This window comes from Odocoileus virginianus, chromosome 17 (genome assembly GCF_023699985.2).
Source record: "Odocoileus virginianus isolate 20LAN1187 ecotype Illinois chromosome 17, Ovbor_1.2, whole genome shotgun sequence".
NCBI classification, from domain to species: Eukaryota; Metazoa; Chordata; class Mammalia; order Artiodactyla; family Cervidae; genus Odocoileus; species Odocoileus virginianus.
This window is the reverse complement of record NC_069690.1, coordinates 37,417,575-37,440,758: the sequence shown is the minus strand read 5'-3', so window position 1 is coordinate 37,440,758 and position 23,184 is coordinate 37,417,575. Positions and strand designations below refer to the sequence as shown.

Here is a 23,184-nt window from a genome sequence, read left to right as displayed (position 1 = left end):
TCTCTCCCAGCTCACGATTCATTCCCTTTCTCCCATCTTTGTGGTCCCTGTCTGCAGCCTGTGGGTCAGGCAGCCGGAGCAGCGGGGCCACCCCAGTGTCCGGCCCTCCCCCGCCTCCGGCCAGCAGCACCCCTGCGGGGCAGCCCACTGCCATCAACCGTTTGCAGATGCAGCTGCACCTGCGTGGCCTGCAAAACAGCACGAATGACCTGCGCAGCCAGCTTCAGCAATTGCGAAAGCTCCAGGTACCACCACCTCTCCGGGGCCCCGCCCCCTCAAACCACGCCCTACCAGAACCCACCTACTTGCCGAAACTCCTTCCCAAGAGTCTGCCCCATCCCGAGTCCCTCGCCGTTTACTGAGCTGCTCTCCGAAACCCTCCCCGAATTCCCGTCACCTCGCTGAATCTCTAGTCCCTCACCAAGCCACCACCCCTGGCCCGTGTCCCCCTGTGGGCCCTCTTTCCCTTTCCCTGAATCCTTCCCGCCTTCCTGGAGCCCCAGCCTACCCCACTGAGCCCCCTCCTCCTGTCAGTATCCCTCAGGGCAGTCCCAGTCCCTTCCCTTCTCTCATCCCCTCCCTTGGGCGGAAGCTTTTCCCCCAGATCCCCTCAGCGTTACCTTCCTGAGCCCACACAGCCTTCCCCAGCCTGCCCTGCTTGGCAGATGGTCCTACCAGTCAGGAGCCTGGCATCCCTGTGCCCGCTCCTCGAGAGTGCCCCGGGGCCCATCAGGTGAGAATAATGAGTAGAGACAGGCTGGAGAGGGGGCAGAGAGTTGCCATCTGGGCAATGGGTAAGATCTCGGCTCCCCCCACCATTGCCTCCACTCGGCCTTAGAACTAGGTTCAAGTGTTAGTTATGTTCCGGTCCCAGCCAAGGAAACTGTCAAACCACAGTGCTTGAGTCCTTCATCGAAGCCACAGCCATGCAGCCCCAAGGTGGGCAGGGCCCTGGTAGGGTCATCTCTTGCCCCCAAATATCCCCTACCCCGTTCTCCAGCCTCTAAGATATTTCCCCAGAAAGAAACCTTGTCCTCCTCCCCCGACCCCTTCGCTGCAGCTAACTGCCACAGCCAAGCAGCCGCACCTTCCGCACGGCCCAACTTGGCACTCCTGCCTCCCTCCACCATCCCCAAGCCATTCTCCTCTTGCCTCTATGCTTCCCCAGAAAGTAACCCTCGGCCTGTGCCCCACCCCCACCCCACTCTTTCGCTGCTGCTCACGGCCACAGCCGAGCAGCAGTATCGTCTGTGGAGTTCGTCCCGCGGTCGGGCTGTCCTCTGCCCGCCTCCTCCCAGTCCTCTCCCCGCAGCGCGCCTCCATTCCCTCCCACCCCCGTCCACCGGCCCATCTGCGTCCCGCAGCTACAGAACCTGGAGTCGCTGCGCGCGCTGCTGAAGGGCACGGAGGCGGAGCTGAGCATGCGCGTGTCGGAGGCGGCGCGGCGGCAGGAGGACCCGCTGCAGCGGCAGCGCACCCTAGTGGAGGAGGAGCGGCTGCGCTACCTCAACGACGAGGAGCTCATTACCCAGCAGCTCAAGTGAGGCTGGGCGCAGCGGCTGCGGGGAGGGCTGGGAGTGCGGCCTCGGTGGCCCGCAACCTGGTATTACGGGGAGGCGCAACTCCCTTCTTTCTGACTCCCAGGTGACGTGGGTCTGTTCCGAAGCCTGATTTTCGTCTCCTCTGTGGTCTGATGTCTCTGTGACCCACAAACCTTTGACCATCTGTCAGGAGTCCTATTTTCTTTTGTTCTGGCTTGATGCCTGCTTTTCCTGTGGTCTCACTCCCTAATGGTCCAAGGTCCGGCTTCCCCGTGGCCTGCAGCCTTACTCTCATGTTTCCAGATGCCCGGTTTCATTCTGTCTTCTGCCTGCTTTCGTTCTGGCCTGTGATCCTTGCATACTGATCCTCGAGTAGAGTTGCGGTGGGCCAGCTTGGTCACTGTTGCCACCCTCACCACCATCTCTTAGACCCGATATAGCCAAGGAGAACCCTCCTCTCATCCTACTGCCGCTGAAACAGGGCTCCGGGAATAGAGAACACCCTGCCCCCAAAGACTTAGACATGGAAGGGTTAACAGAAGACAGTTCTCTGATCCAAATTTAGTAAATAGCTGTCTGGCCAAGATTCGATTGTCTGGCACCATTGCAAGGAGAGGCTGTCTTCCGCTGTCCATCCACTGAGTGAGCAGCCCCAGACGCCTGCAGCTTTCTCTGGTCAGTCCCTGAGTCTGAGACAGAGACCCTGCTCCTCCGCCTGGTCTCCCTCTTGGCACAGGGCAGAGGGGCCCGAGCTCCAGCTCCAGCTCTGAGCAGCTGGGTGATCAGAGCAGTTTCTGCCCATCTCTGTGCTTCAGCTTCGACACCTGTGCCCAAGGTTAAGCTTTTCACAATTCTTTCCAGAAGGGGCTTTGGCTTCTACGGGTCAACTACTCAGAACTAAGGAAGACTGCTCAGAGGAGCCCAGCTTTCTCACCAAAGTCATAATTGGCTGTATCACTTGCAAGGGGCTCCTTGAGAAGGATCCCTGCTCCTCAGCCTCGGGCCCACACAGCCTGTAGATCCATGTGCATTTCAGTGACGCACAGGGCAAGATTCCCATGACCCCTTGTGGTCGAGATGAAGTAAGGGGCCATCCCACTTGGAAATAAGCTGGCGTGGCAGTCAACTGCATCACCCCTGGTGTGAAAGCTGAGTGACAGCTCCCGTCAGATCTCCAAGTAGACGGATGGCTACCATCCCCCCTCACCCAGGGAATTCCATTTACCTGACTTTCCTGTCCTCTTTTCCCCCTTTTTTGTTCAGCACAGAGGAACTGGATTGGAATTTTCAAAGGGAACTTTACTGAGACATTAAAGGAAAATAAAAGGAAGTATAAAAGTACAGAGGAGGCAGGAAGGATGAAAGAACGTATTTATGCTCCTGTCATATGAGTGTCTGGTCCTCAGCCTCCTGGGGCCTCAGTTCTCCAGGAATACCAGTCTCCCTATGTGTTGCCCTGCTATCAAACCCATTGCTCTGACTGCTCACTTTAGAGAACTTGGGGGCTGATACATTGCTTCTGGCAGGCTTCTCCATCTACTTCGAAGGTGACTTTTTGGGTGGAATCTGGACTGGGCTGCACATCAGTGCTGCAGTGGCTTTGGTCTGACCAGGAGGGGCCTCCCTGCCTGGTTTCCATAGCCTCCCCGGGATTGGATGGCCCTGCTGGCCCATCCATACCCCTGCTCTAGCTTACCAGCCTCTGTCCACTTCCTTGGCTTCACTCTACCCCTTCCTTTTGCCCTGGCATCTTGCTGGAAGTCACAGCTGATTCTGTGCTTCACTCAGCTTGGCTTACTCACCTTAGCTCCAGCCAAGCACATTGTTTAGATGTTGCCCTTAGCGGCAGGCTCCGCTGACTGAGACCTTTGACCTCCAGAGTGTAACGCAGCCCAGCCCAGCACCAGCTTCACAGGCTGTGACCTGTTACTCACACAGGGCCTCGTGCTTGTGCGGGCCCGTCCTTGGCTCAATGCTCTGCTGTCATTATCTTGAAATTCTTAATTTTTATACTAGGGGGAAAAAAATCTTCATTCTGCTTTGCGCCACCTCACATTTTGTGGTTCTGCCCTGATCCTCACCTCTCAACTGTTTCAGAACTAAACCTGGGTCTGGAAAACCCCACCACTTTCTGACCCCAGTGTCTAGACTTGCGCTGGTTTGGACTTTCTTGCAGAGTCTGCTCAGGTTATCGGCCCCCAAACTTTGGCAGATTGCACAATCAGAGGACTGAGGTGCTCATTGAGCCTGGGGGGGGCCTAGTGGCTTTCCTGCATGCAGTCATTCGGGGGCCCAGGGTAGGGGAAATAAGTGTCTTCCAATAAGGCACGTCTTCGATATGTGCCTTCCAAGATTACCCTCAGGGTCACTGTCTTTCAGCCAACAGGACGGGGAAATGAGTATGGAGGAGCTTACATAGGAGGACTCTAGAGAGCCAGACCTGGAAACAGCATGTACCACTACCACTCATATTCCACTGGCTAGACCTTATTTGAATGGCACTTCTACATGCAAAGGAGGCTGGGGAATGTAGTTTAGTATCCGAGCTGCTTGTTGTTGTTTAGTTGCTAAGTTGTATCTGATTCTTTGTGACCCCATGTGCAGCACATCAGGTTTCTCTGTCTTTCACTATCTCCCAGAGTTTGCTCAAACTCATGTCCATTGAGTTGGTGATGCCATCCAACCATATTATCCTCTGTTGTCCCCTTCTCCTCCTGCCCTCAATCTTTCCCAGCATCAGGACCTCTTCCATTGAGTAGGCTCTTTGCATCAGGTGGCTAAAGGACTGGAGCTTCAGCTTCAGCATCAGTCCTTCCAGTGAATATTCAGGATTGATTTCCTTTAGGATTGACTGGTTTGATCTCCTTGCAGTCTAAAGGACTCTCAAGAGTCTTCTCCAACACCACAGTTCAAAAGCATCAATTCTTCCATGCTCAGCCTTCTTTATGGTCCAACTCTCACATCCATATGTGACTACTGGAAAAACCATAGCTTTGACTATACGGACCTTTATTGGCAAAGTAATGTCTCTGTTTTTAAATATGCTGTCTAGGTTTGTCATAGCTTTTCTTCCAAGGAGCAAGCATCTTTTAATTTTGTGGCTGCAGTCACCATCCGCAGTGATTTTTGAGCCAAGAAAATAAAGTCTGTCACTGTTTCCACTTTTTCTCCATCTATTTGCCATGAAGTGATGGGACCAGGTGCCATGATCTTAGTTTTTTGAATGTTGAGTTTTAAGCCAGCTTTTTCATTCTCTATCTAGGGATTCCCTGATAGCTCAGCTGGTAAAGAATTCGCCTTCAATGTGGAAAGCCTGGATTTGGTCCCTGGGTTGGGAAGATACTCTGGAGAAAGGAAAGGCTACCCACTCCAGTATTCTGCCCTGAAGAATTCTATGGAATGCATAGTCCATGGGGTTGCAGAGAGTCTAACATGACTGAGTGACTTTCATTTTTCACTGTCTTCTTTTACCCTCATCAAGAGGCTCTTCACTTTCTGCCATTAGTGTGGTATCATCTGCATATCTGAGGTTGTTGTTATTTCTCTCAGAAATCTTGATTCCAGCTTGTGATTCAGCCAGCCCAGCATTTTACATGATATATACTCTGTAAGTTAAATAAGTGGGGTGACAATATACAGCCTTGACATACTCCTTTCCCAATTTTGAACCAGTCCATTGTTCCATGTCTAGTTCTAACTGTTGCTTCTTGGCCTGCATACATGTTTCTCAGGAGACAGGTAAGGTAGTCTGGTATTCCCATCTCTTTAAGAATTTTCTTCAGTTTGTTGTGATTCACACAATCAAAGGCTTTAGTGTAGTTAATGAAGCAGAAGTAGATTTTTTTTAAATTCCCTTGCTTTTTCTATGCTGCAGTGGATGTTGGCAGTTTGATCTCTGGTTCCTCTACCTTTTACCTGGAAGTTCTCAGTTCATGTACTGTTGAAGTCTAGCATGAAGGATTTTGAGCATAACTTTGCTAGCATGTGAAATGAACTTAATCATACAGCAGTTTGAACATTCTTTGGCATTGTCTTTCTCTGGAATTAGAATGAAAACTGACCTTTCCCAGTCCTGTGGCCATTGCTGAGTTTTCCAAATTTGCTGGCATATTGAGTGCAGCACTTTAACAGCATCATCTTTTAGAATTTGAAATAGCTCAGCTGGAGCTATTTGTTCCACTAGCTTTGTTCATAGTAATGCTTCCTAAGACCCACTTGACTTTGCACTCCAGGGTGTCTGGCTCTAGGTGAGTGACCACACCATCATGGTTATCTGGGTCATTAAACCTTTTATGTATAATTCTTCTGTGTATTCTTGCCACCTCTTGTTAATCTCTTTTACTTCTGTTAGGTCTTTGCTGTATCTGTCTTTTATTGTGTCCATCTTTGCATGATTCCATTGGTATTTCCTTTGGTATCTCCAGTTTTCTTGAAGAGATCTCTAGTCTTTCCCATTCTATTGTTTTCCTCTATTTCTTACTCTGAGCTACTATTTGTATGTAAACTGGAGATAATAATGGTTCCCACTCCCAGGATTTGTTGTGAGGATAAAGTGAGGGGCTGAATGTGCACCTGGCACGCTGTAGGCACTTAGTACAAGATACCTCTTTAACTGGTAGTGCTGACTCACAGAATTTTGGCCTTGGCTCCAGTGTGGTCTGTTTTTTCGCCCACTAGTTGGATGAAGATATATAAAGCATGCTGATAAGTTTTGCTGATGACACAGAGCTTTGAGGGGGAGCAAATCTGTTGGATGGTAGAACTGAGATTCAAAAGTTGTTCCTCCCTGGATTGTTGAGCTGAAATCCAACAGATGGGATTTGACAGGAATATATGTGACGTCCTGCATGTGGGTCAGGGATATGAGTGACTCAGGTGCAGAACTGGGATGACCTACCTGGGCAGTAGCGCCTTCTTTCACTTATTCATTCCTTCCATAATTACTTACCAGACCTCTGTTCTGCTCCAGGCACCATGCCAGGTGCTGGGAATCAGAGATGAATCAGAAAGACAGGGTATCTTATTTTCTCCCTAGAGCTGCTTAGCCCAGCAAACAGGAGCTCCAGGCAGGAAGCAGACCCCGAACACCAAGTGTAAAGGGAGAGTTTCCCACTGGGACCTGGGGATGAGTGGGAGTTAGTTACACATGTGCGTGGGGGGGGTGGGGAGATGGTGGTAATGGAATGTTCTGGGCAGAGGAAATGGCATTATAGAAGCCCAGGGAGAAGGACTTTCCTGGTGGTCCAGTGGATAAGGTCCACGCTCCCAATGCAGGGTGCCTGGGTTTGATCCTTGGTCAAGGCAACTAAGCCTGCGTGCCGCAGTGGAGACCTAGTGTGGCAAACAAGAACAACCAACAGGGAGAGCAGCACATACAAGGACCTCAGAGAAATTCTGGATGGTTTGAAACAGAAGCAAACCAGATGGAGAGGAAGTGGATTTGGCTAGAGAGGAACTAAGAGCAGCCCCCAGGGACTGACCCCATGCATTAGCTCATTTAATTGCTTTTCAGCTCATTTAATCCTCATAGTGGCCCCAGGAGGGAGGAACTCTTACCATCCGCATTTTCTGGGGATAAGGAAACTGAGATCTGGAGACAGTTGGTAACTTCTCCAAGATCTCTTCTGGGTCAGGCAGAGTGCGGGTTGGAATGTGAATCTGTCTGACTCCAGACCCAAGTTTTCAGCTACTACCCTCATGCCTTTTGTGGCTGCACTTGAAGAGTTTGGATTTTAGCCTCAGAATGTCGGGATCCATTTCGGGTTCAACACAGGCGGTGGTGACTTGGTCTGATTTACATTTCAGAAAGATGTAGGGTGTTAAAATGACACAAGCTCAGCATAAGCCATCTGAAAATAGGAAGCAGCTTTGTCATTGAGGAAAGAGGCTGAGTGTCTGGATCATTTGAGAAAAGGTGGACGCTTCCCCGAAAAAAGAAGAGGCGCTTAGGGGCACACACACCTGCCTCCAGTTCTTTGAAAAGCTGCCAATTTCTCTGCTGTGTCCTTGGCTAATGAGAATCAGAAGATGTGAGTCCTAGGGAGGGAGATTCTGGCTGATACTGCTAAAGATGAGAACTTCAACACGGGGACCTGGGGCACCTGTTATGGAGTGCTTCTGAAGTCTCATCTCTGAGGTCTGACTTTCTGATTTCACTTGGGCTTGTGGCCTGGTGGATGGCTTTTAATTTTGATCTGACCAGTGGCCTGATTTGTTCCCAGCTGTTCAGTTTCAGGGGGCTGGGCTGGGGCCAGAGGGGCTGAAAGGGTCTTTCTGTGACTGCAGTGACCTGGAGAAGTCGGTGGAGAAGATCCAGAGGGATGTGTCCCACAACCACCGACTGGTGCCCGGGCCTGAGCTGGAAGAGAAGGCGCTGGTGCTGAAGCAGCTCGGGGAGACGCTGACCGAACTCAAGGGTGAGCCTCGGGGCACCCCCCAGCCCCACCCAAGGCATTGCACCCCCACCCCACTGCCTGTCCTCCCCGCTGTCCAGAGCTGCTCCCTCCTCCTGCTCACTCCTTCCCTTCGCCTCAGCTCACTTCCCAGGCCTGCAGAGCAAGATGCGGGTAGTGCTGCGTGTGGAGGTGGAGGCGGTGAAGTTCCTGAAGGAGGAGCCCCAGCGCCTGGATGGGCTACTCAAGCGGTGCCGGGGGGTCACGGACACCCTGGCCCAGATCCGAAGGTCATTCTATCCCTGACCTCCTATCTCTGACCTGCGATTTCCCATGGGGTCACACACCGGGCCCAGATCCCTTATTTTGACTCCCTGCAGAGGTCAGCGGTGTGCTGACTGGCTGTGACCCAGCACTTTGACCTGTGACCCCTTGCATGTTGCAGGCTTGGCGCTCCCATTTCCCAGATGCAGTCACCCCTCCCCAGGCCCTTCCATCTGTCCTGCAAGATCCCAGAGCCCCCCTCACACCCCGCCTTCCCCAAGCTAGGCTTCCCTCCCAGGGAGCCACGACTCTGCTGACCTCACAGCTGCCCCCAACTCTCCCACCCCAGGCAAGTGGACGAGGGTGTGTGGCCACCCCCCAGCAACCTCCTGAGTCAGTCCCCCAAGAAGATGACGGCCGAGACGGACTTCAACAAGAGCTTAGACTTCGAAATGCCACCCCCTAGCCCTCCGCTGAACCTCCACGAGCTGAGTGGGCCAACCGAGGGGGCCCCTCCAGCCCCCAAGGCAGGGCAACCCCACCAAAGGCCTGGACGCTCCTGGCAAGAGAAGCGTGGACAAGGCTGTGTCTGTTGAGGTGCTGGGCCCGGGATGGGGGGGCCGGAGCTAGGCTCGCACATTCTCACCACCGACCTATGTTGGCCAGTGCCGACACGTAGGGACTTGTTCCTTGGGGACAAGGGAATCTGAGAAGTGTACTGAGGGTGACATCAGTCCTGCTAGGCAGGAAAACATATCATAAACCTGTGATAATCAAGGCAGTGTGGGGTTAGCACAAGAAAAAATTATGTGCTCAATGAAATAGAATAGAATGCCTAAAAGCAGGTCTAAATTTCTCCTGAGAGTACTTGGTTATGAAGGTGGCATTCCAGGCTCGCAGCAAAGGCATGTAATACTCAAGAGAAGCCCGAGGCTCGGATCAAATGGAAGGCTTCCTTTGCATTCCTTGCATGTGTGGCTGAGGCCCCAGAAGTCCAGGAGCAGGGCAGCTGCTTCAGTGCTGACTGTTGGCCCTCCTCTCAAGGCTGCCGAGCGGGACTGGGAGGAGAAGCGGGCAGCCCTGACCCAGTACAGCGCCAAGGACATCAACCGGCTGCTGGAGGAGACACAGGCGGAGCTGCTGAAGGCCATCCCTGACCTAGACTGTGCGAGCAAGGCCCACCCGGGCCCAGCCCCCACCCCGGACCACAAGCCCCCCAAGACCCCCCACGGCCAGAAGGCAGCCCCCCGAACGGAGCCCAGTGGGAGGAGAGGTTCAGGTATGGGGCAGGTAGGGGGTTGCAAAGAGCCCAGAGGAGGGGAGCCTCAGCCTCAGGAACTCTCAGGTTGATGAGGGAGGTGCTTGGGAGTGAAAATATTTGTGGGTGGGCTATTAGAGAAGGTGGGGTGCTGGCCTGACCCTTGGCCACTCAGGGGAGACTGAGACAGATGGGATAGTCCTGGACTGCATCCAGGGATTTTCCCACGGCTGCTGAGAGGACCATGCTGGGAGGATGAGAAAGCTCAGACAGAGGGTCGTCCTCCTGCACGTTTTGTCCAAGCTTGTGTGCCAGGAGCCAGGCTGTGCTGAGATGGGGTGCAGCACTGAGTGATGCAGACATGGGTCCTGTGCTCCCCAAGCCTGTGAGCTCACAGGGGAAGCAGAAACCCGAATAGGAAACGGCAGTTGTCACTCATTCATTTATTCATCCTTGCCACCTGTATATTTGTTAAGTGCCCACTATGTGCTAGGGCTTTCCAGGTGGCGCTAGTGGTAAAGAACCCGCCTGCCAATGCAGAAGACATAAGAGATGCAGGTTCAACCCCTGGGTCGAGAAGATCCCCTGGAGAAGGGCATGGCCACCTACTCCAGTATTCTTACCTGGAGAATCCCATGGATAGAGGAGCTTGGCTGGCTACAGTCCATAGGGTTGCGAAGAGTCAGACACGATTGAAGTGACTTAGTATGCATGCACACGTGTGCTAGGTGCTGGGGATAAGGATATGACTACTTTCGAGGAGCTTAAAGTGTAGTAGGAGAATAATACTAACATCTGTGTTTATCAGGCACTTACTGTGCAGCAAAAAACAACCCCAAATGCTTTCTGTATATTAATTCATATAATTTTGCAACAAGTCCAGGAGGTGGATACAGTAATTATTCCCATTTTACAGGTGAGGACACTAAGGCTCAATGTGGTTAAGTAATCTGTCCCAGGCCATACCCAGCGTGTAAACCAGAAATAGGAGGCAGGTGCTAAATGGTGTTCTACAGGAGACCCTGAGAGGGCAGGAAGTCCTTCTCATGGGAGGTGACTTTTCACTGGAGTCTTGCATTTCTCTGGCCAGTGAGAGAGGGCATTCCAGGGAGAAACATCATGTACCAATGCCTGGAGATATGTGTTTGGTGTTGCCCAGCTGGGTCCAGGCCCGAGAGTAGCAAGCAGAGCTGAACCTGAAAGGTTGGCAGGCACGGAGGTTTGGGGTTGTGGGGACTCACTGGGGGATCAAAGGGCGAGGAATGTCAGGCTTGAGTGACTTTTCTGCAGGTTGCCCAGGAAATAGCCCCCACCCCAAGGAAGAACTGGGGGCAGGGAGAGCCTGGTGGGCAGGGTCAGACTCTTGCAATAGTACTAACTACTCTCTCTCTCTCTTGGATGGAGGAAGGATGAAGATCTGTGCCAGGGCAGAGCTGAGGGGTGGGTGGGAAAGTGGTGGATTAGAGTAGCGATTCTCAAACTTGAATGTGCACGTGAAATCACCCGGGATCTGCTGGCACGTGGATTCTGACTCAGCAGCTCGGGGTGGGGCCTGAGCTTCTGCATTTCCAACAAGCTCCCAGGTGCTGCCAGTCCCCGGACCAGGCTTTGAGTAGAAGGGATGAGAGTGCTGTAAGCGAAGGAGTGACAGGGCTTGGGGCTGGATTGCATGGGGGGGAGGAGAGGAGGAGGAGGGGGCCTGTGTCCTTTCCTCGAGATTTCCCCTCTCCTCCTCCCTGGAGGAGGAAGCCAGGTTTACCCTAACGTTGAAGTCAGATGTGGCGCACAGACTCCAGGGTTATGGGTCCTCTGACCCCCAGCCCCTTGGCTGCCCACAGATGAGCTGACAGTGCCCCGATACCGCACCGAGAAGCCCTCCAAGTCACCCCCGCCACCCCCTCCCCGCCGGAGCTTCCCCTCCTCCCATGGCCTAACCACCACGCGCACTGGTGAGGTTGTGGTCACCAGCAAGAAGGACTCGGCCTTCATCAAGGTACCACCCCCCACCTTGGGTAGGGGACAGGTACGGGGGGTTGAGTGGGAGGGATGCCTGAGAGGACCTCTGGAGACCCTCTGGAGTGATCCCCTAGCTCAGAGGAAGTGGAAGGAAAGAAAGGAGGCTGGCCAGTGGAGACTCTGCCTCTGGCTCGTGCTTCCTCCATGGGAAGGGGCCTGGCAGATGTGGAGCTGGGTGGGCAGGTGGGAGATAGTCTGGAAGGGATAGGACCTAAGAGGTGAGCTGGCTGGAGGCAGACAGAGCCTGGTCTAATGAGGCCTGGGCCTTGCAGAAGGCTGAGTCCGAGGAGCTGGAGGTGCAGAAGCCCCAGGTGAAGCTGCGCCGGACTGTGTCCGAGGTGGCCCGCCCCGCCTCCACACCCCCAATCATGGCCTCTGCCATCAAGGATGAGGACGATGAGGACCGCATCATCGCAGAGCTGGAGGTGGGTCAGGGGTCCCCAGGTCATCAGCCAGGCACCCCCCTTTCCCCACCATGTGGATCTCAGGGTGGGGTGCCCAGGCTAGGATGAGGGGCTGGATTCCTGGCTCCCCCCTGAGGCTGGTTCCGGATTCTGTCCTTTTTGCCCCAGTTTCTTCTCCATTGTACAATGGGGGAGGGAGTGTAAATCCCTCCCTGCATGTTTGAGTTTTTCGTTGCAATCTCTGAGATCCCTACTGCCCTGACACCTCCTCTGCTCTGCAACCCCACCCCCTAGTATTCTGAGAAGGAAGCTCTAACAACCTCCATCCATGTGCCTTGAGCCCCTCCCAGCTGTAAGTCCCCCAGACTCGAGTGTTCTCAGCGCCCCTCCCCGAGAGGCTGGAGACCTGCACCACCAGGGCCTCTGGGAAGAGACAAATCGCAGGGCAGAGTGACCGGTGGCCACGATGAGGGGCCAATGAGTGAGGCTACGGTCCCCGTGCCCCCTCCTCCAAACCTGCCCGCACCTTCTGCTCCCCAGGTGTTTGAGAGAAGCTCAGTGTCTCCCCTCCCCCCCACGCCCCGCCGCCAGCCGATCCCCACCTTGCTGTCCCCCCCGGACCTGGGGCCCCCCAGGGGCTCAGCCCCGGGCCCTCCATGGAAGGTAACGGGCTGCCCCCCACCTCTCACAGCGCTCTCTCTGCCTGTGCCTCCACGCTTCCTCTCCTCACTTCTCACGCTAACCCACCAGAACGTGTCATGTGCCCGAGTCCCACCACTGCCACAACCTCACCCCGTGGACCACCCCTCCCCGCTCCAAGGACAGGAGCATCACCCTTCCTTCCCTCTCGAGACTCCAGCAGCCTGGCATCTGGTGGCCCCTTGGGTCTGCATTTCCTTACAGGCTTTGATTCCGCGCCTGGCCCCTGGTGGCTTGGGTACTTTATTCTGATCTAGAGCTAGAGTTTTAGGTCTGGCTCGAAGCCCAGGTTCTGTCTGGGTCCAAGATTGGAGTTTGGATCTTGCTTGTTACATGACTTTAGGCCCAGCTCAAAACCTGACTTTGTCTTGAAGCCTTGCCTAGTCCCTGCCCCCATCTCCCCACTCGGCTGCCTGTGCCAGACGGGGGCTGTTTCTCTGCCTAGAATCTATGCCTTGTGCTGGGGGCCAGGACACCCAGGAGGAAGGCTCCTTTACAGCCTCTCTCCCCAACCCATGGTCCCACCTGGTCAGAGAGCTTGGGATGGAAGAAGTCCATGCGCTTCCTTGGCTGCTGGTTCCGTCTTTCAGCATTGGGAAGTTCTACCTTCACTCTAACTTCAGTCCTTGCTGCTGTCCTGCTGCACTTATTTCCTTTTTATTCTTTCTTGGGAATTTGTGGGTGACCTGCTGTCTGCTCCCCAGGGGACTGTGCTTGGGGAGGGGGAGTCGGGGGGCAGTGGTCTAAGCATCTCTCCCTCTGCCCAGTCAGGTTGGAGCAGGAGGGCCTCTGGTCTGGGGAGGCACACACGTGGTCACCTGTCTTGTCTGGCTCTCTGGGCCCACACTGCTGGCTGCCACCTGATCTCTAGCCTGGCTTGAGGCCTGGTGGTGCTTTGGCTCCCTGGCCGGGGGAGCAGATGGGCAGTGAACAGGTAGACAGGCTGTCTGCTGGTCAGAGGATGGGCACAGAGCAGTCCAAGGAGCTGTCTGGGGGTGAGTGGTGTGGCAGCGCTGTGCTAGGCCGGCTGTGCCCTCAGCACCTGGGCACGCTGCACCCAGCCACTATTCCTTTCTGGCCCTGGAAGCTCCTGAAGGGGTCCAGCGGGCAGAGCCCCTCCACTGGCCCTTTGGGCTGGCTGCCCCCCTGCATCCTGAGGAGCCATCAGGCAGTGGAGCCGGGTGGGTCGCCCTCACTGCCTTCCCAGTCTGCACCTCCCGCATCCAGGTAAGCAGGTGGCAGAGCTGGGTGGGTTCCCTTGGGAGGGGGGCTGGGGGTCCCTGCTGCCCCCCACATGTCTCCTCATGACTCATTTTAGTGGCAAGAGCACTGGACTTGGAGTCAGAGTTCTTGGGTTCAAGTCCTGGCTCTGCCACTAGCTAGCTGTGGGTAAGTGATCTTGAGTAAATTACAAGACACCCCCTCACACACCTGTTTCCTCATCTGTAAAGTGATAAGAATAGTAGCTGTTTCATGGGGAACAGAAAGGATTAAAGATGAAGGCGTATGTGGCAGTTCCTGGTATAAGACTGCTCAGAATTAGACCAGAGTTTACTTGACTGGGGTAGGGGTGACTGGGGGCCTCTCTCTGTGCCCCCATAAAAGCCAGAGCCAGGGGTGCTCACCCAGAGGCGGGTGCTCTAGCTCTGCCCAAGCTGGTGCAGCGGAGGACTTGGCCAAGCCCTGCCCACTGTGGCTGTGAAGCCCTCAGAGAAAGCTCAGAAGTAGGGGGTGGGCATGAGGAATCTGGTCTAAGATGAGGATGTCAGACCCATGCTCTGAGGCCAGAGGCCAACACCTGGTCTCCACCCCCATGGGGCTGCGGGCCTCGGACATTCAGTTCTATGTTACGAATAGCTAACATCTATCAAACACTTACACCGTGCCAGGCACTGTTCCGAGCACATGCCGACGTGAGCTCACTTCATCCTCCACTAGCCTTGTGTTATTGTTACCCCATTGCACAGACAGGCAAACTCCTGGCAGTAACCATGAGACCTGCTCCCAGAACTTAACATGGCTGCTGAGAAGTAAACATGTATAGTGGGACTTCCCAGGTGGTCCTAGTGGTGAAGAACCCACCTACCAATGCAGGAAACGTCAGAAGCTCGGGGTCAGTCTCTGGGTTGGGAAGATCCCCTGGAGGACGGCATGGCAACCCACTCCAGTATTCTTGCCTGGAGAATCCTCATGGACAAAGGAGCCTAGCAGGCTCCCAGTCCACAGGGTCACAAAGAGTCGGACACAACTGAAGTGACTTAGCACGCACGCATCTGTGCTTCTAAGTAAATTGGCATCTTTGCCAGGAGGTGGAGACAATAGAGTGTGGTGAAAAGAGGCCTGAGTTCTAGTCCAGCATTGCCTCTAACTTGCTGGGTGAACTCAGTTGGGAATCTTCCCCTGCCTCAGTTTCCCCATTGCAACAGGAAGGGACTGGGCTCACCCACATGCACCCGCCTCCCAGCTCGGGGGTGTTTGGTTACAGGGATCACACCCTCCCTCATCTCTCTTCTTCCTTCAGGCTGCCGCAGGCCCGAGGCCCTTCTCTGTCCCCCGGATCATCTTGACGGAATGTGCCCCCCACCCTCCCTCCCCACCAGAGACCAGGCTTGAGGAACCTGGTCTTGGAACAACCCCCACCCCACGACCCCGGACCCTGGCCAGCGGCCTCCTGGGCCAGGATAATCCACCAGCCCCGCCAGGGGTGGTGGCTGCAGCTTCCCAGGCCTGGAACAGCCCGATGCTAGAGAAGGAAGGGGCGGCCCTGAAGACACTGGTGACAGGGGACTGCAGCCCAGAAAGGGGAGGAGCTGGGATCCCCAGTCCTTGGGGACCTGCCCTAGAGCGGACCCAAGAACCCTCCACTGCGGAGACCTCCCCAGAGGAGACCCACAAAGACTCTGGGCACCACACCCCACCCTGCAGTGGGGAGCACAAGGCTCAGCGTGCTGCCATCACCCAGCGGATGGACAGCCTGGAGGAGACACTCCGGGAGCTGGAAGCCACTCTGAGCCAGATGGGCATGGCCTCTGCCACGGGGCCCCCTGGCAGCCCCCCACCTCTGCCCCCTGGCCCCCAGGTGGCTGCCTGCCACTTCATCCTCTCCACTTGTCTTCCTGCTCCAGTCTCTCTGTCTTCAGAGCTGGAGGGAGTCGGGGTCTGCAGGAGCACCATGCCAGCTCCCCTCTGCCTACTGGCCTCTCTCAGCCCCGCCACCCTCTTGGGAGCCTGGTGCCAGGCTGGGTTTGCAGGCAAAGCCCCTGGCAGGCTGGGAAGCTGGCCTGCCCAGGGATCAGCCTAACCAGCCCTGGTGGGGACCAGGGCCTCTCCCCTTTGTTCTGTATCTGTAAACCAACAAATAAAGTTCTTTCCCCCTTTTCCATCCCTACACTCCCCTTCTCCTCTCCTGTCTGACTTTCTCTGTCTCTGTGGTTTCTCTGCCTGCGCTTCTGGATCCCCAAAGCCCTTCTGGGCAGGCCTGGTCCCTGGAGTTGTTCAATGGGGCTGGACTTGTCCGTCTCTAGGGAAACTTCGCCCCTATCCTCCCATTCAAAGGAAAGTGTGGGCCTGGGGCTGCCAATCCTACTTTGGTGGCAATTATAAAGACTGCTGGGCTTCCCTGATAGCGCAGTTGGTAAAGAATCTGCCTGCAACGCAGGAGACCCGGGTTCGATTCCTTGGCCGGGAAGATCCGCTGGCGAAGGGATAGGCTACCCACTCCTGTGTTCTTGGGCTTCCCTTGTGGCTCAGCTGGTAAAGAATCCACCTGCAATGCAGGAAACCTGGGCTCAATCCCTGGGTTGGGAAGATCCCCTGGAGATGGGAAAGGCTACCCACTCCAGTATTCTGGCCTGGGGAATTCCATGGACAGTATAGTCCTTGGGGTCGCAAAGAGTTGGACAAAACTGAGCAACTTTTACTTTCATAAAGACCCCTCTCCCAAATCTCGGGTGTGTTCTCCAGGACCCAGGATGGAGCCCCTTGCCAGGAGTGAGGATGATGCCAGGGACCCTCCCTTTAAAAACGGTACCCCCAGAAGGGCACCAGCTGCCCCTGGGCCACCTAAGGAAACCACCAAAGAGCTCTCACTTGGGAGTTTATGGGAATCTGGCTGGGGTTCTGTCCCCTCCCCTGCGGGGAAGCCTTAACCCTGGCCTCAGAGAGTGGGCCTGAGTCCTGGATGGGGGTATGAAGCTCTGGGGAGGGCTCTCCAGGTCTCAGAGGGCCTACTGTACCTAGGGCGCCTGTGTGATCCCATCTCCAACTCTGACTCTGTTCCTCTTCGTGCAGAGCGGCGGTGGCAGCGTGCCCCCCATGAAGGTGGTGACTCCAGGGGCCTCTCGGCTGAAGGCGGCCCAGGGCCAGGCAGGCAGCCCCGACAAAGGCAAACATGGCAAGCAGAGGGCCGAGTACATGAGGATCCAGGCCCAGCAGCAGGTAGGCCTAGGCACCAGGGGGCAGGGCCGCGGCCCACGCAGACCCCACTCCCCACCTCACCTCCAGCCCCCGGCGGTGCTGTGCGCTCCAGATGGGTGCTGGCTGTCTCCTGCTGGTATTCCTGTGACCACCCTCCTGCGGCTGTCGAGGGAGGTCCTCCCGGCCAGGACTACCCCACCGGTCCCTCAAACCATTTTCTGCTTCCTCTCTCCAGTACCGGTGCTCAGGATCTGGTTGAGAACATAGCCAGATCACTGATCACTTCTCTCGCAGAAGGCCCCTCACTCAGGGCCAGAGAGGGCCATGTCCCCTGCTGCTCCTGGACAAGGCGGAGTGAGCAGACTCCAATGCCCGGGCCCTTCTGAGGCCGGTGCCCTGGGGCGTGGGAGGGGCCTTTACTCCTGGTCTTCCGGCCACTCTTCCCCCTCCTCTGCCTCCTGCCCTCCGCCCTCAGGTCCCACCTGCTCCTTGGCCCTCTTCTCTCAACTCGGCCTCCCTCCTGGCTCTTTAGGCCACCTCCCAACTAAGGGAGAAACCAGTCTTGCATCTCCTTTTCAGTCTTGTGTTTGGGTTGTAGCGGGATGCATAGAAGTGGTGAGGGTGCTGTACCCTCTTTGAGATTAAAGGATGGTATGTAGAGGTGACAGCCTCACCCATGGCCCACCTGTGGCCTGATCAGAAGATGCAGGGTGGTCTAGATGTCAGACCTTTAGTTCACTCATGTGGTTCAGAATTTCCAAGCATCTCCTGTATTCTAAGTGCTAGCGGGGGTTGGGGAAAGGAAATGTCCAGATGTTATGACTTGGAGAAGGGTCTAGGCTCAGAGGCAGGAGGTTAGAGATGGGTAAATCCAGTCACCTCCTTGACAGAGCAGGGGACAGCTCAGAAAAGGAAGGGAACTTCCCAAGGGCCCACAGCAAGGCGGCATCAGAGCCAGGACTGGGACCCCAAAATCTCAAAGTTCTTCCCCCTGCACGGCTCTGCTCCGCCTTGGGCACACAGGCCTGCTGGTTCTCTCAGAGTCCAGTGGAGACGGGTCAGCCAGGCCTCCACTAGCTCCCTGCTGGCCTGCTGTCTTCCTCACAGGTCCCCAGACACACCCAGCTCTTTTTCATGTCACCACCGTGTATGAGTTCCCTTGTCCTGTGCAGGCTGGTCTCTCCTCAGGGTCTAGAATGGCAGCTGACATTCTGCCAGACACACATTAACCCCCTGCACACTCCCCACTCTGAGGAAGGGCCTTATTATCCCCATTTGACAGATGAGGAAACTGAGGCTTTACCGAAGGTCATATGGCTGACAAGTGGTGGAGGGGGTTTCAAATCCAGACTGTCTGACACCTCTGTCTCTCACCCTCCACCCCTGCCACCCCTCTACCCTGGCACACATTTGCCTCATCTCTTCAGCGGGCGTCTCCTTCCTCTGTAAGTAGGTTCCCCATCTCTCCCCCTGGCTCCCAACTCCCCCGGCACCCAGCTCCTCTGCCTGCTGCCCTCTTTCCTGCCCCTCCAGTCACTTCCATCGCCTCTCCTCCATTCATTCCTCGGCCCAGGCCACTCTGAGCTTCACGCCTGGGCTCGGCTAGGTCTCCAGAGGCCTCTTTACCGCCCTGCAGTCTGCTCACCTCTCTGCAGCATGCTGGGTATACAGTCTGCCCCCACACACTGGGGGCCATGGGACCCTCCTCTCCTTGGCACCCCCCCCTCCCTTGCCAGCCCTCACCCGCCTCCTGGCTCCTTTCTGGGAGACTCTCCCATGCCCACCTCTTCGCTCCTCTGTGCCCAACTTCCTCCTCAGCTTCTCACACCACACACTCCTCTCCTTGGGCACCACCCGCCATCTCTTCTGGCCCAGGTCTCTGTTCTGAGCTCAAGCCTGCCCCCTTGCTCTCCCCTCAGGAAAGTCACCTGCCCCAGGCATCCACCCATGCCCCATGGGGGGCTCTCCTGAGCTACCCCCTCCCTCAGGGATGCGGTGGTCCAGACCACATGACTGGTCTGGCTCTATCTCTCTCCCTTTCACTTCTCTAGTAAATGCTTTTTCTTTAAAAAAAAAAAAAGGCATCTTCTCTCTAATGAAGTATTACATGTTTCTTGTAGAGATGTTTTAGTAAAGAGACATCATAAAGAGGCAGGGAAACAAATCACCCAATGTGGCAGTACCCCAGTGCAAGCCTTCCTGAGGTTTCCCTGTGAATTCTGTGACCTCTCTCCTATCCTCCCAGACCTGCGGGGTGGGGAGGGCTATTTTAAAATGCAGATTGGGTTGTATCACTGCCTCAGCTTACCACCTGTGCCCTGCAGCCCCAGCTGGATTTAAAAAAAAATCAAAACTCCCTCACTGGTTGCCCTGACGCTTCAACTCTATTCGTTCCAGCTGCCCTGCATCACCTGGCCTTCTGTCCTCCAGCTGGGGCACCGCTTCTCCCAGCTCTGTTTGTGACCCTGGTCAAAGTCCTCTGCCTTCTGCAGGCTCTTTCCTCGTCTGTACAATGGGGACAAGAACCCAGGGGCAGGCTTCTGAGCTCCTGTAATACTGGGTGTGGAAAATAGCTTCGAAAGCCACAGCGTGCTCTCCAAAGAGGAGTCACCACTGGTCTCGACTGCACTGTCCCTTTGGCAGGGCCGGGGCTGGGCAGAGGCCTCTCCCTCACTTCTTGGTTCTAGCACTAGGAGCTCCAAGCTGCCTTGGCAGTGATGAAAGGGAGAGGAATAGAAGCGCCAGGATGAGACACAGAAATTGGGGTAGAAGAGTGGAGAAAGGGGTACAACTGTGCCTGGTATTACAGGGAAATCAGGGGAAATGATTGAGGAAAAGCGCTTGGATGTTGTGCTCAAGGGAGTGGGATGGACTTTCCTGATGGTCCAGTGGTTAAGAATCTGCCTGCCGATGCAGGGGACATAGGTTTGATCCCTGGTCCAGGAAGATTCCACATGCCTCAGGGCGACTGAGCCCATGCTCCACAACTGCTGAGCTTGCCCTCTAGAGCCTGTGTTCCACGACAAGAGAGACCACCTCAATGAGAAATCCTAGCACCGCAACTAGAGAGTAGCCCTCACTCGCTGCAACTGGAGAAAGCTAGTGTGCTGCAACAAAGACCCAGTGCTGTCTAAAATAAATAAATAGCTACATTAAAAAAAAAAAAAGATTCAGGAGTGAGATAAGAACCAGATTCCCAGGGGACAAGGATCAAGGGCTTGGTGCGAGCATGAAAACTGAACACACCCTCTTCTACTTGGGCTAAGCAATCTGCTGAATACTTAGTGTATCTCCTTGGATGACTCCAGTGATGAGGCTGTAATGAAGTGAACAACAGGAGATGTTCAGGCACTCAGGGACCAGTGAGAGCTGGAAGCTGGACCTCCTTGGGGAGAGGGACCTGGGAGCTTAGGGAGTCCTGTGAGAGCTAAACAGTAGGCGCTATGTTTACAGAGGGCACAGCATGTCTGCAACACACACCGAGTCGGGAGGGAGTAGAGGAGAAACTTTACCCCCTCTCTCCCCCTGCCCCGTCCTAACCCCCATTGGCCAAACTCAACAAGAAGCCAGTCAGCCAAGGGATGGCGGGGTCGACCAACCTGGCCGCAGAGTAGAAATCAGATTTGGGGAATGCGAGGAAAAATAGAAAATAACACTCCTTTTCTGTACCAATTTTAAGCATGTGTATCTTATTTAATGCTCAGAACAACTTTATATCTTCATACGTGCATTAACCACTTTGTCACTGCTACATGCCTACGGCACCTAGAACAGTTCTCGGCACATGCAGGCACTCAGTAAATATTTATTGGCTAGGTGAATGAGTGGATGGATGAATGAATGAATTTGCTAGTGATCAGGCCCAATCCAAATGGAAATATACAATGCAGACTTGAAATATTAATATACTAATGATATAGTAATAATACCAGCTACCATTTATCACCTGCGTCCTGAGAGCAGGCACTGGGTCTTGGGCTCTGTGTACAGTATCTCAACCTGATTCCAATGCTGTAGGGTCTGTTATTCTTGCTTAGTGGGTGAGAACATGAAGATCCAGACAGATACCTGCCAAAAGTCGCACAGTTAGGAAGTGGCAGAGCCGGGCTTAAAGCGATTTGCCAGGTACAAATGCTGCTGTCCTAATGCTGCATTCTGCTGCTTTGGCGGGAAGCATAACTTTGTGGCTGCCACCAAGCTTTGGGGAGCTGCTACTCATGATGGGGATGCTGTTGATGAGAACATCAAGGGAGCAATTTTGGCCTCACTTGGGGCAGTCTGAGTAGTTTTAGCCACAAATAATAGAAACTCCAGTTCAAAATAGCTTAAACAGCAAGGAAAAGTTTTATCAGAACAAGTAGCAGGGAGGCTCCGGGGTTGGGGAATTCATATACTCAAGGACATCAGGACCTGGGTGCCTTCCGTATTTTGGTTCTATTGGCACGTCCTCCCACCCACACCCCAGCACAGCTGCCTTCATTTCAGGGCTGTGAGTATATGGATCATTTCTTTTTTAAAGCTTGATTTAAAAAAATTATTTAATTATTTTTGACTGCTGGGTCTTGGTTGCTGCAAGGGCTTTCTCTGGTTGTAGCGAGTCAGGGCTACTCTGATCGCACTGTGCGGGCTTCTCATTGTGGTGGCTTCTCTTGTTGCGGAGCACAGGCTCTAGGCATGTAGGCTTCAGGAGTTGTGGCACACGGGTTTAATTGCCCTGTGTCTTGTGGGATCTTCCCAGACCAGGGATTGAACCGGTGTCCCCTGCATTACAAGGCAGATTCTCAACCATCAGACCACAAGGAAGGCCCCCAAAGATCATTTTAGAAGCAGGAGGACCTTCCCCAGAGACTCCCAGCTGATCTCCCCTCTCTTCTGATTACCCGTGCCTAGGTCATCATTGGCTAGAAGGGAACAGCCTGAACTGCCATTGGTTCTATTCCCCCTTGGGCTAGAGGAAACCCTGCCTCTTCTGGCAGCCCAGTGCCTGATTGAAGCAAATAATAAGGATTAAGGGCATGTGGGCAGGGGACAGTGGCACCGGGAATGACCTTGGAGGAGGCACCAACCCCGGCTGGCAACATCAAGATGATCTGTTATTATGTGGGTGATGGTGCTCAGTCGTGTCTGACTCTGCCCCCATGGACTGTAGCCTATCAGGCTCCTCTGTGCATGGGATTTTCCAGGCAAGAATACTGGAGTTGGTTGCCATATCCCACTCCAGGGGATCTTCCCAACCCAGGGATTGAACCCAAGTCTATTGCATCTCCCACATTGGCAGGCAGAGTTTTTACTCTTCAGCTACCTGGGAAGCCCCAAGATGGCCTATACTTGCGTGGGAATCTTGTCTCATAGCCTGGAGGGACAGGTCAGCATGCTCAGGGTGCCTCAAGAGAGCTACACTCTGGCCCACAGGAAGAGGAGGGGTGTGGGGTTCAGCCCTTTGAGTGGGTCTGGCTAATGGTTCCTGTTTCCCCCCGCTAAAAGCTGACCATCTGGGTATGAGGTTTCTGCCTGTCACAAAGGTGGCAAAGCTCTTTCTCTGGACATAATTAAGAGCAACGGGGGAGGACTGGCTGGTGACAGGGAAGCAATGAACACCTTGAGAGGCAGCAGCTCTATCAGCCGGGAACTCTGAGCGGCATAGGGTCACTGGGGATGGTTGGACACGTTCCCTCAGCTTCAGAGGAGTGGGGGGCACTCTCCTGGAAGGGAAGAGGGCCTGAGAGGATGTTACAAAACAGATGCTCACAGAGCAAGCAGAAGAGGTGTCCATGAAAAGCAGGGGCTTCCACGTAAGCTGGTGACTGCTGCTGCTCCATGAAGCTTAAAGGCCTTGCACCAGCTATGGGAGAAGAGGGAGGGGGCATCTTCCCAATGAGGACACCTCGCCTGAGTGAACGCAGGAGTCAGGGGCAACACAAGCTGGGGGGGAGGTGTTCAAGAGACCACAGTTCGGGACAGAGTGAGGCTCTTGACAAATGCTAAAGGGAAGGAACAGGAAAGGCTCGTAACTAGAGAGGCGAGCTGAGACCAAAGGGGACAGCCAGGAGGGAACCAACAGCTGACTTGGGTCGCAAGGGGATGTGAAGAGACTCGGGAGAAAGTGGACAGGTCCCCTTGCCCCCCTGGGTTTGGGAGAAAAAACTCTAAATGGGAAATGGTGGGAGGGGAGGGGCGGGACTGGAGCCCACAGT

The 23,184-nt window shown here is 54.7% G+C and overlaps 2 protein-coding genes across 2 annotated transcripts in view; both read left to right on the top strand.

The window, feature by feature from the left end:
* The window catches only part of SRCIN1 (SRC kinase signaling inhibitor 1), a 71,156-nt gene that overhangs the window by 42,699 nt on the left and 5,273 nt on the right, over positions 1-23,184 (top strand). The window contains 10 exon segments of the mRNA XM_070479367.1: positions 58-245; positions 1,365-1,540; positions 7,827-7,957; positions 8,076-8,223; positions 8,547-8,727; positions 8,729-8,794; positions 9,242-9,476; positions 11,294-11,448; positions 11,744-11,896; positions 16,865-17,011. Coding sequence (XP_070335468.1) covers positions 58-245; positions 1,365-1,540; positions 7,827-7,957; positions 8,076-8,223; positions 8,547-8,727; positions 8,729-8,794; positions 9,242-9,476; positions 11,294-11,448; positions 11,744-11,896; positions 16,865-17,011 — 1,580 coding nt within the window.
* On the top strand, positions 12,455-15,964 carry LOC139039109 (uncharacterized). Its single transcript, XM_070479368.1, has 3 exons — positions 12,455-12,538; positions 13,662-13,801; positions 15,096-15,964. Exons 1-3 carry the CDS (start codon positions 12,532-12,534, stop codon positions 15,873-15,875), a joined length of 927 nt encoding a protein of 308 aa, XP_070335469.1. The 5' UTR covers positions 12,455-12,531; the 3' UTR covers positions 15,876-15,964.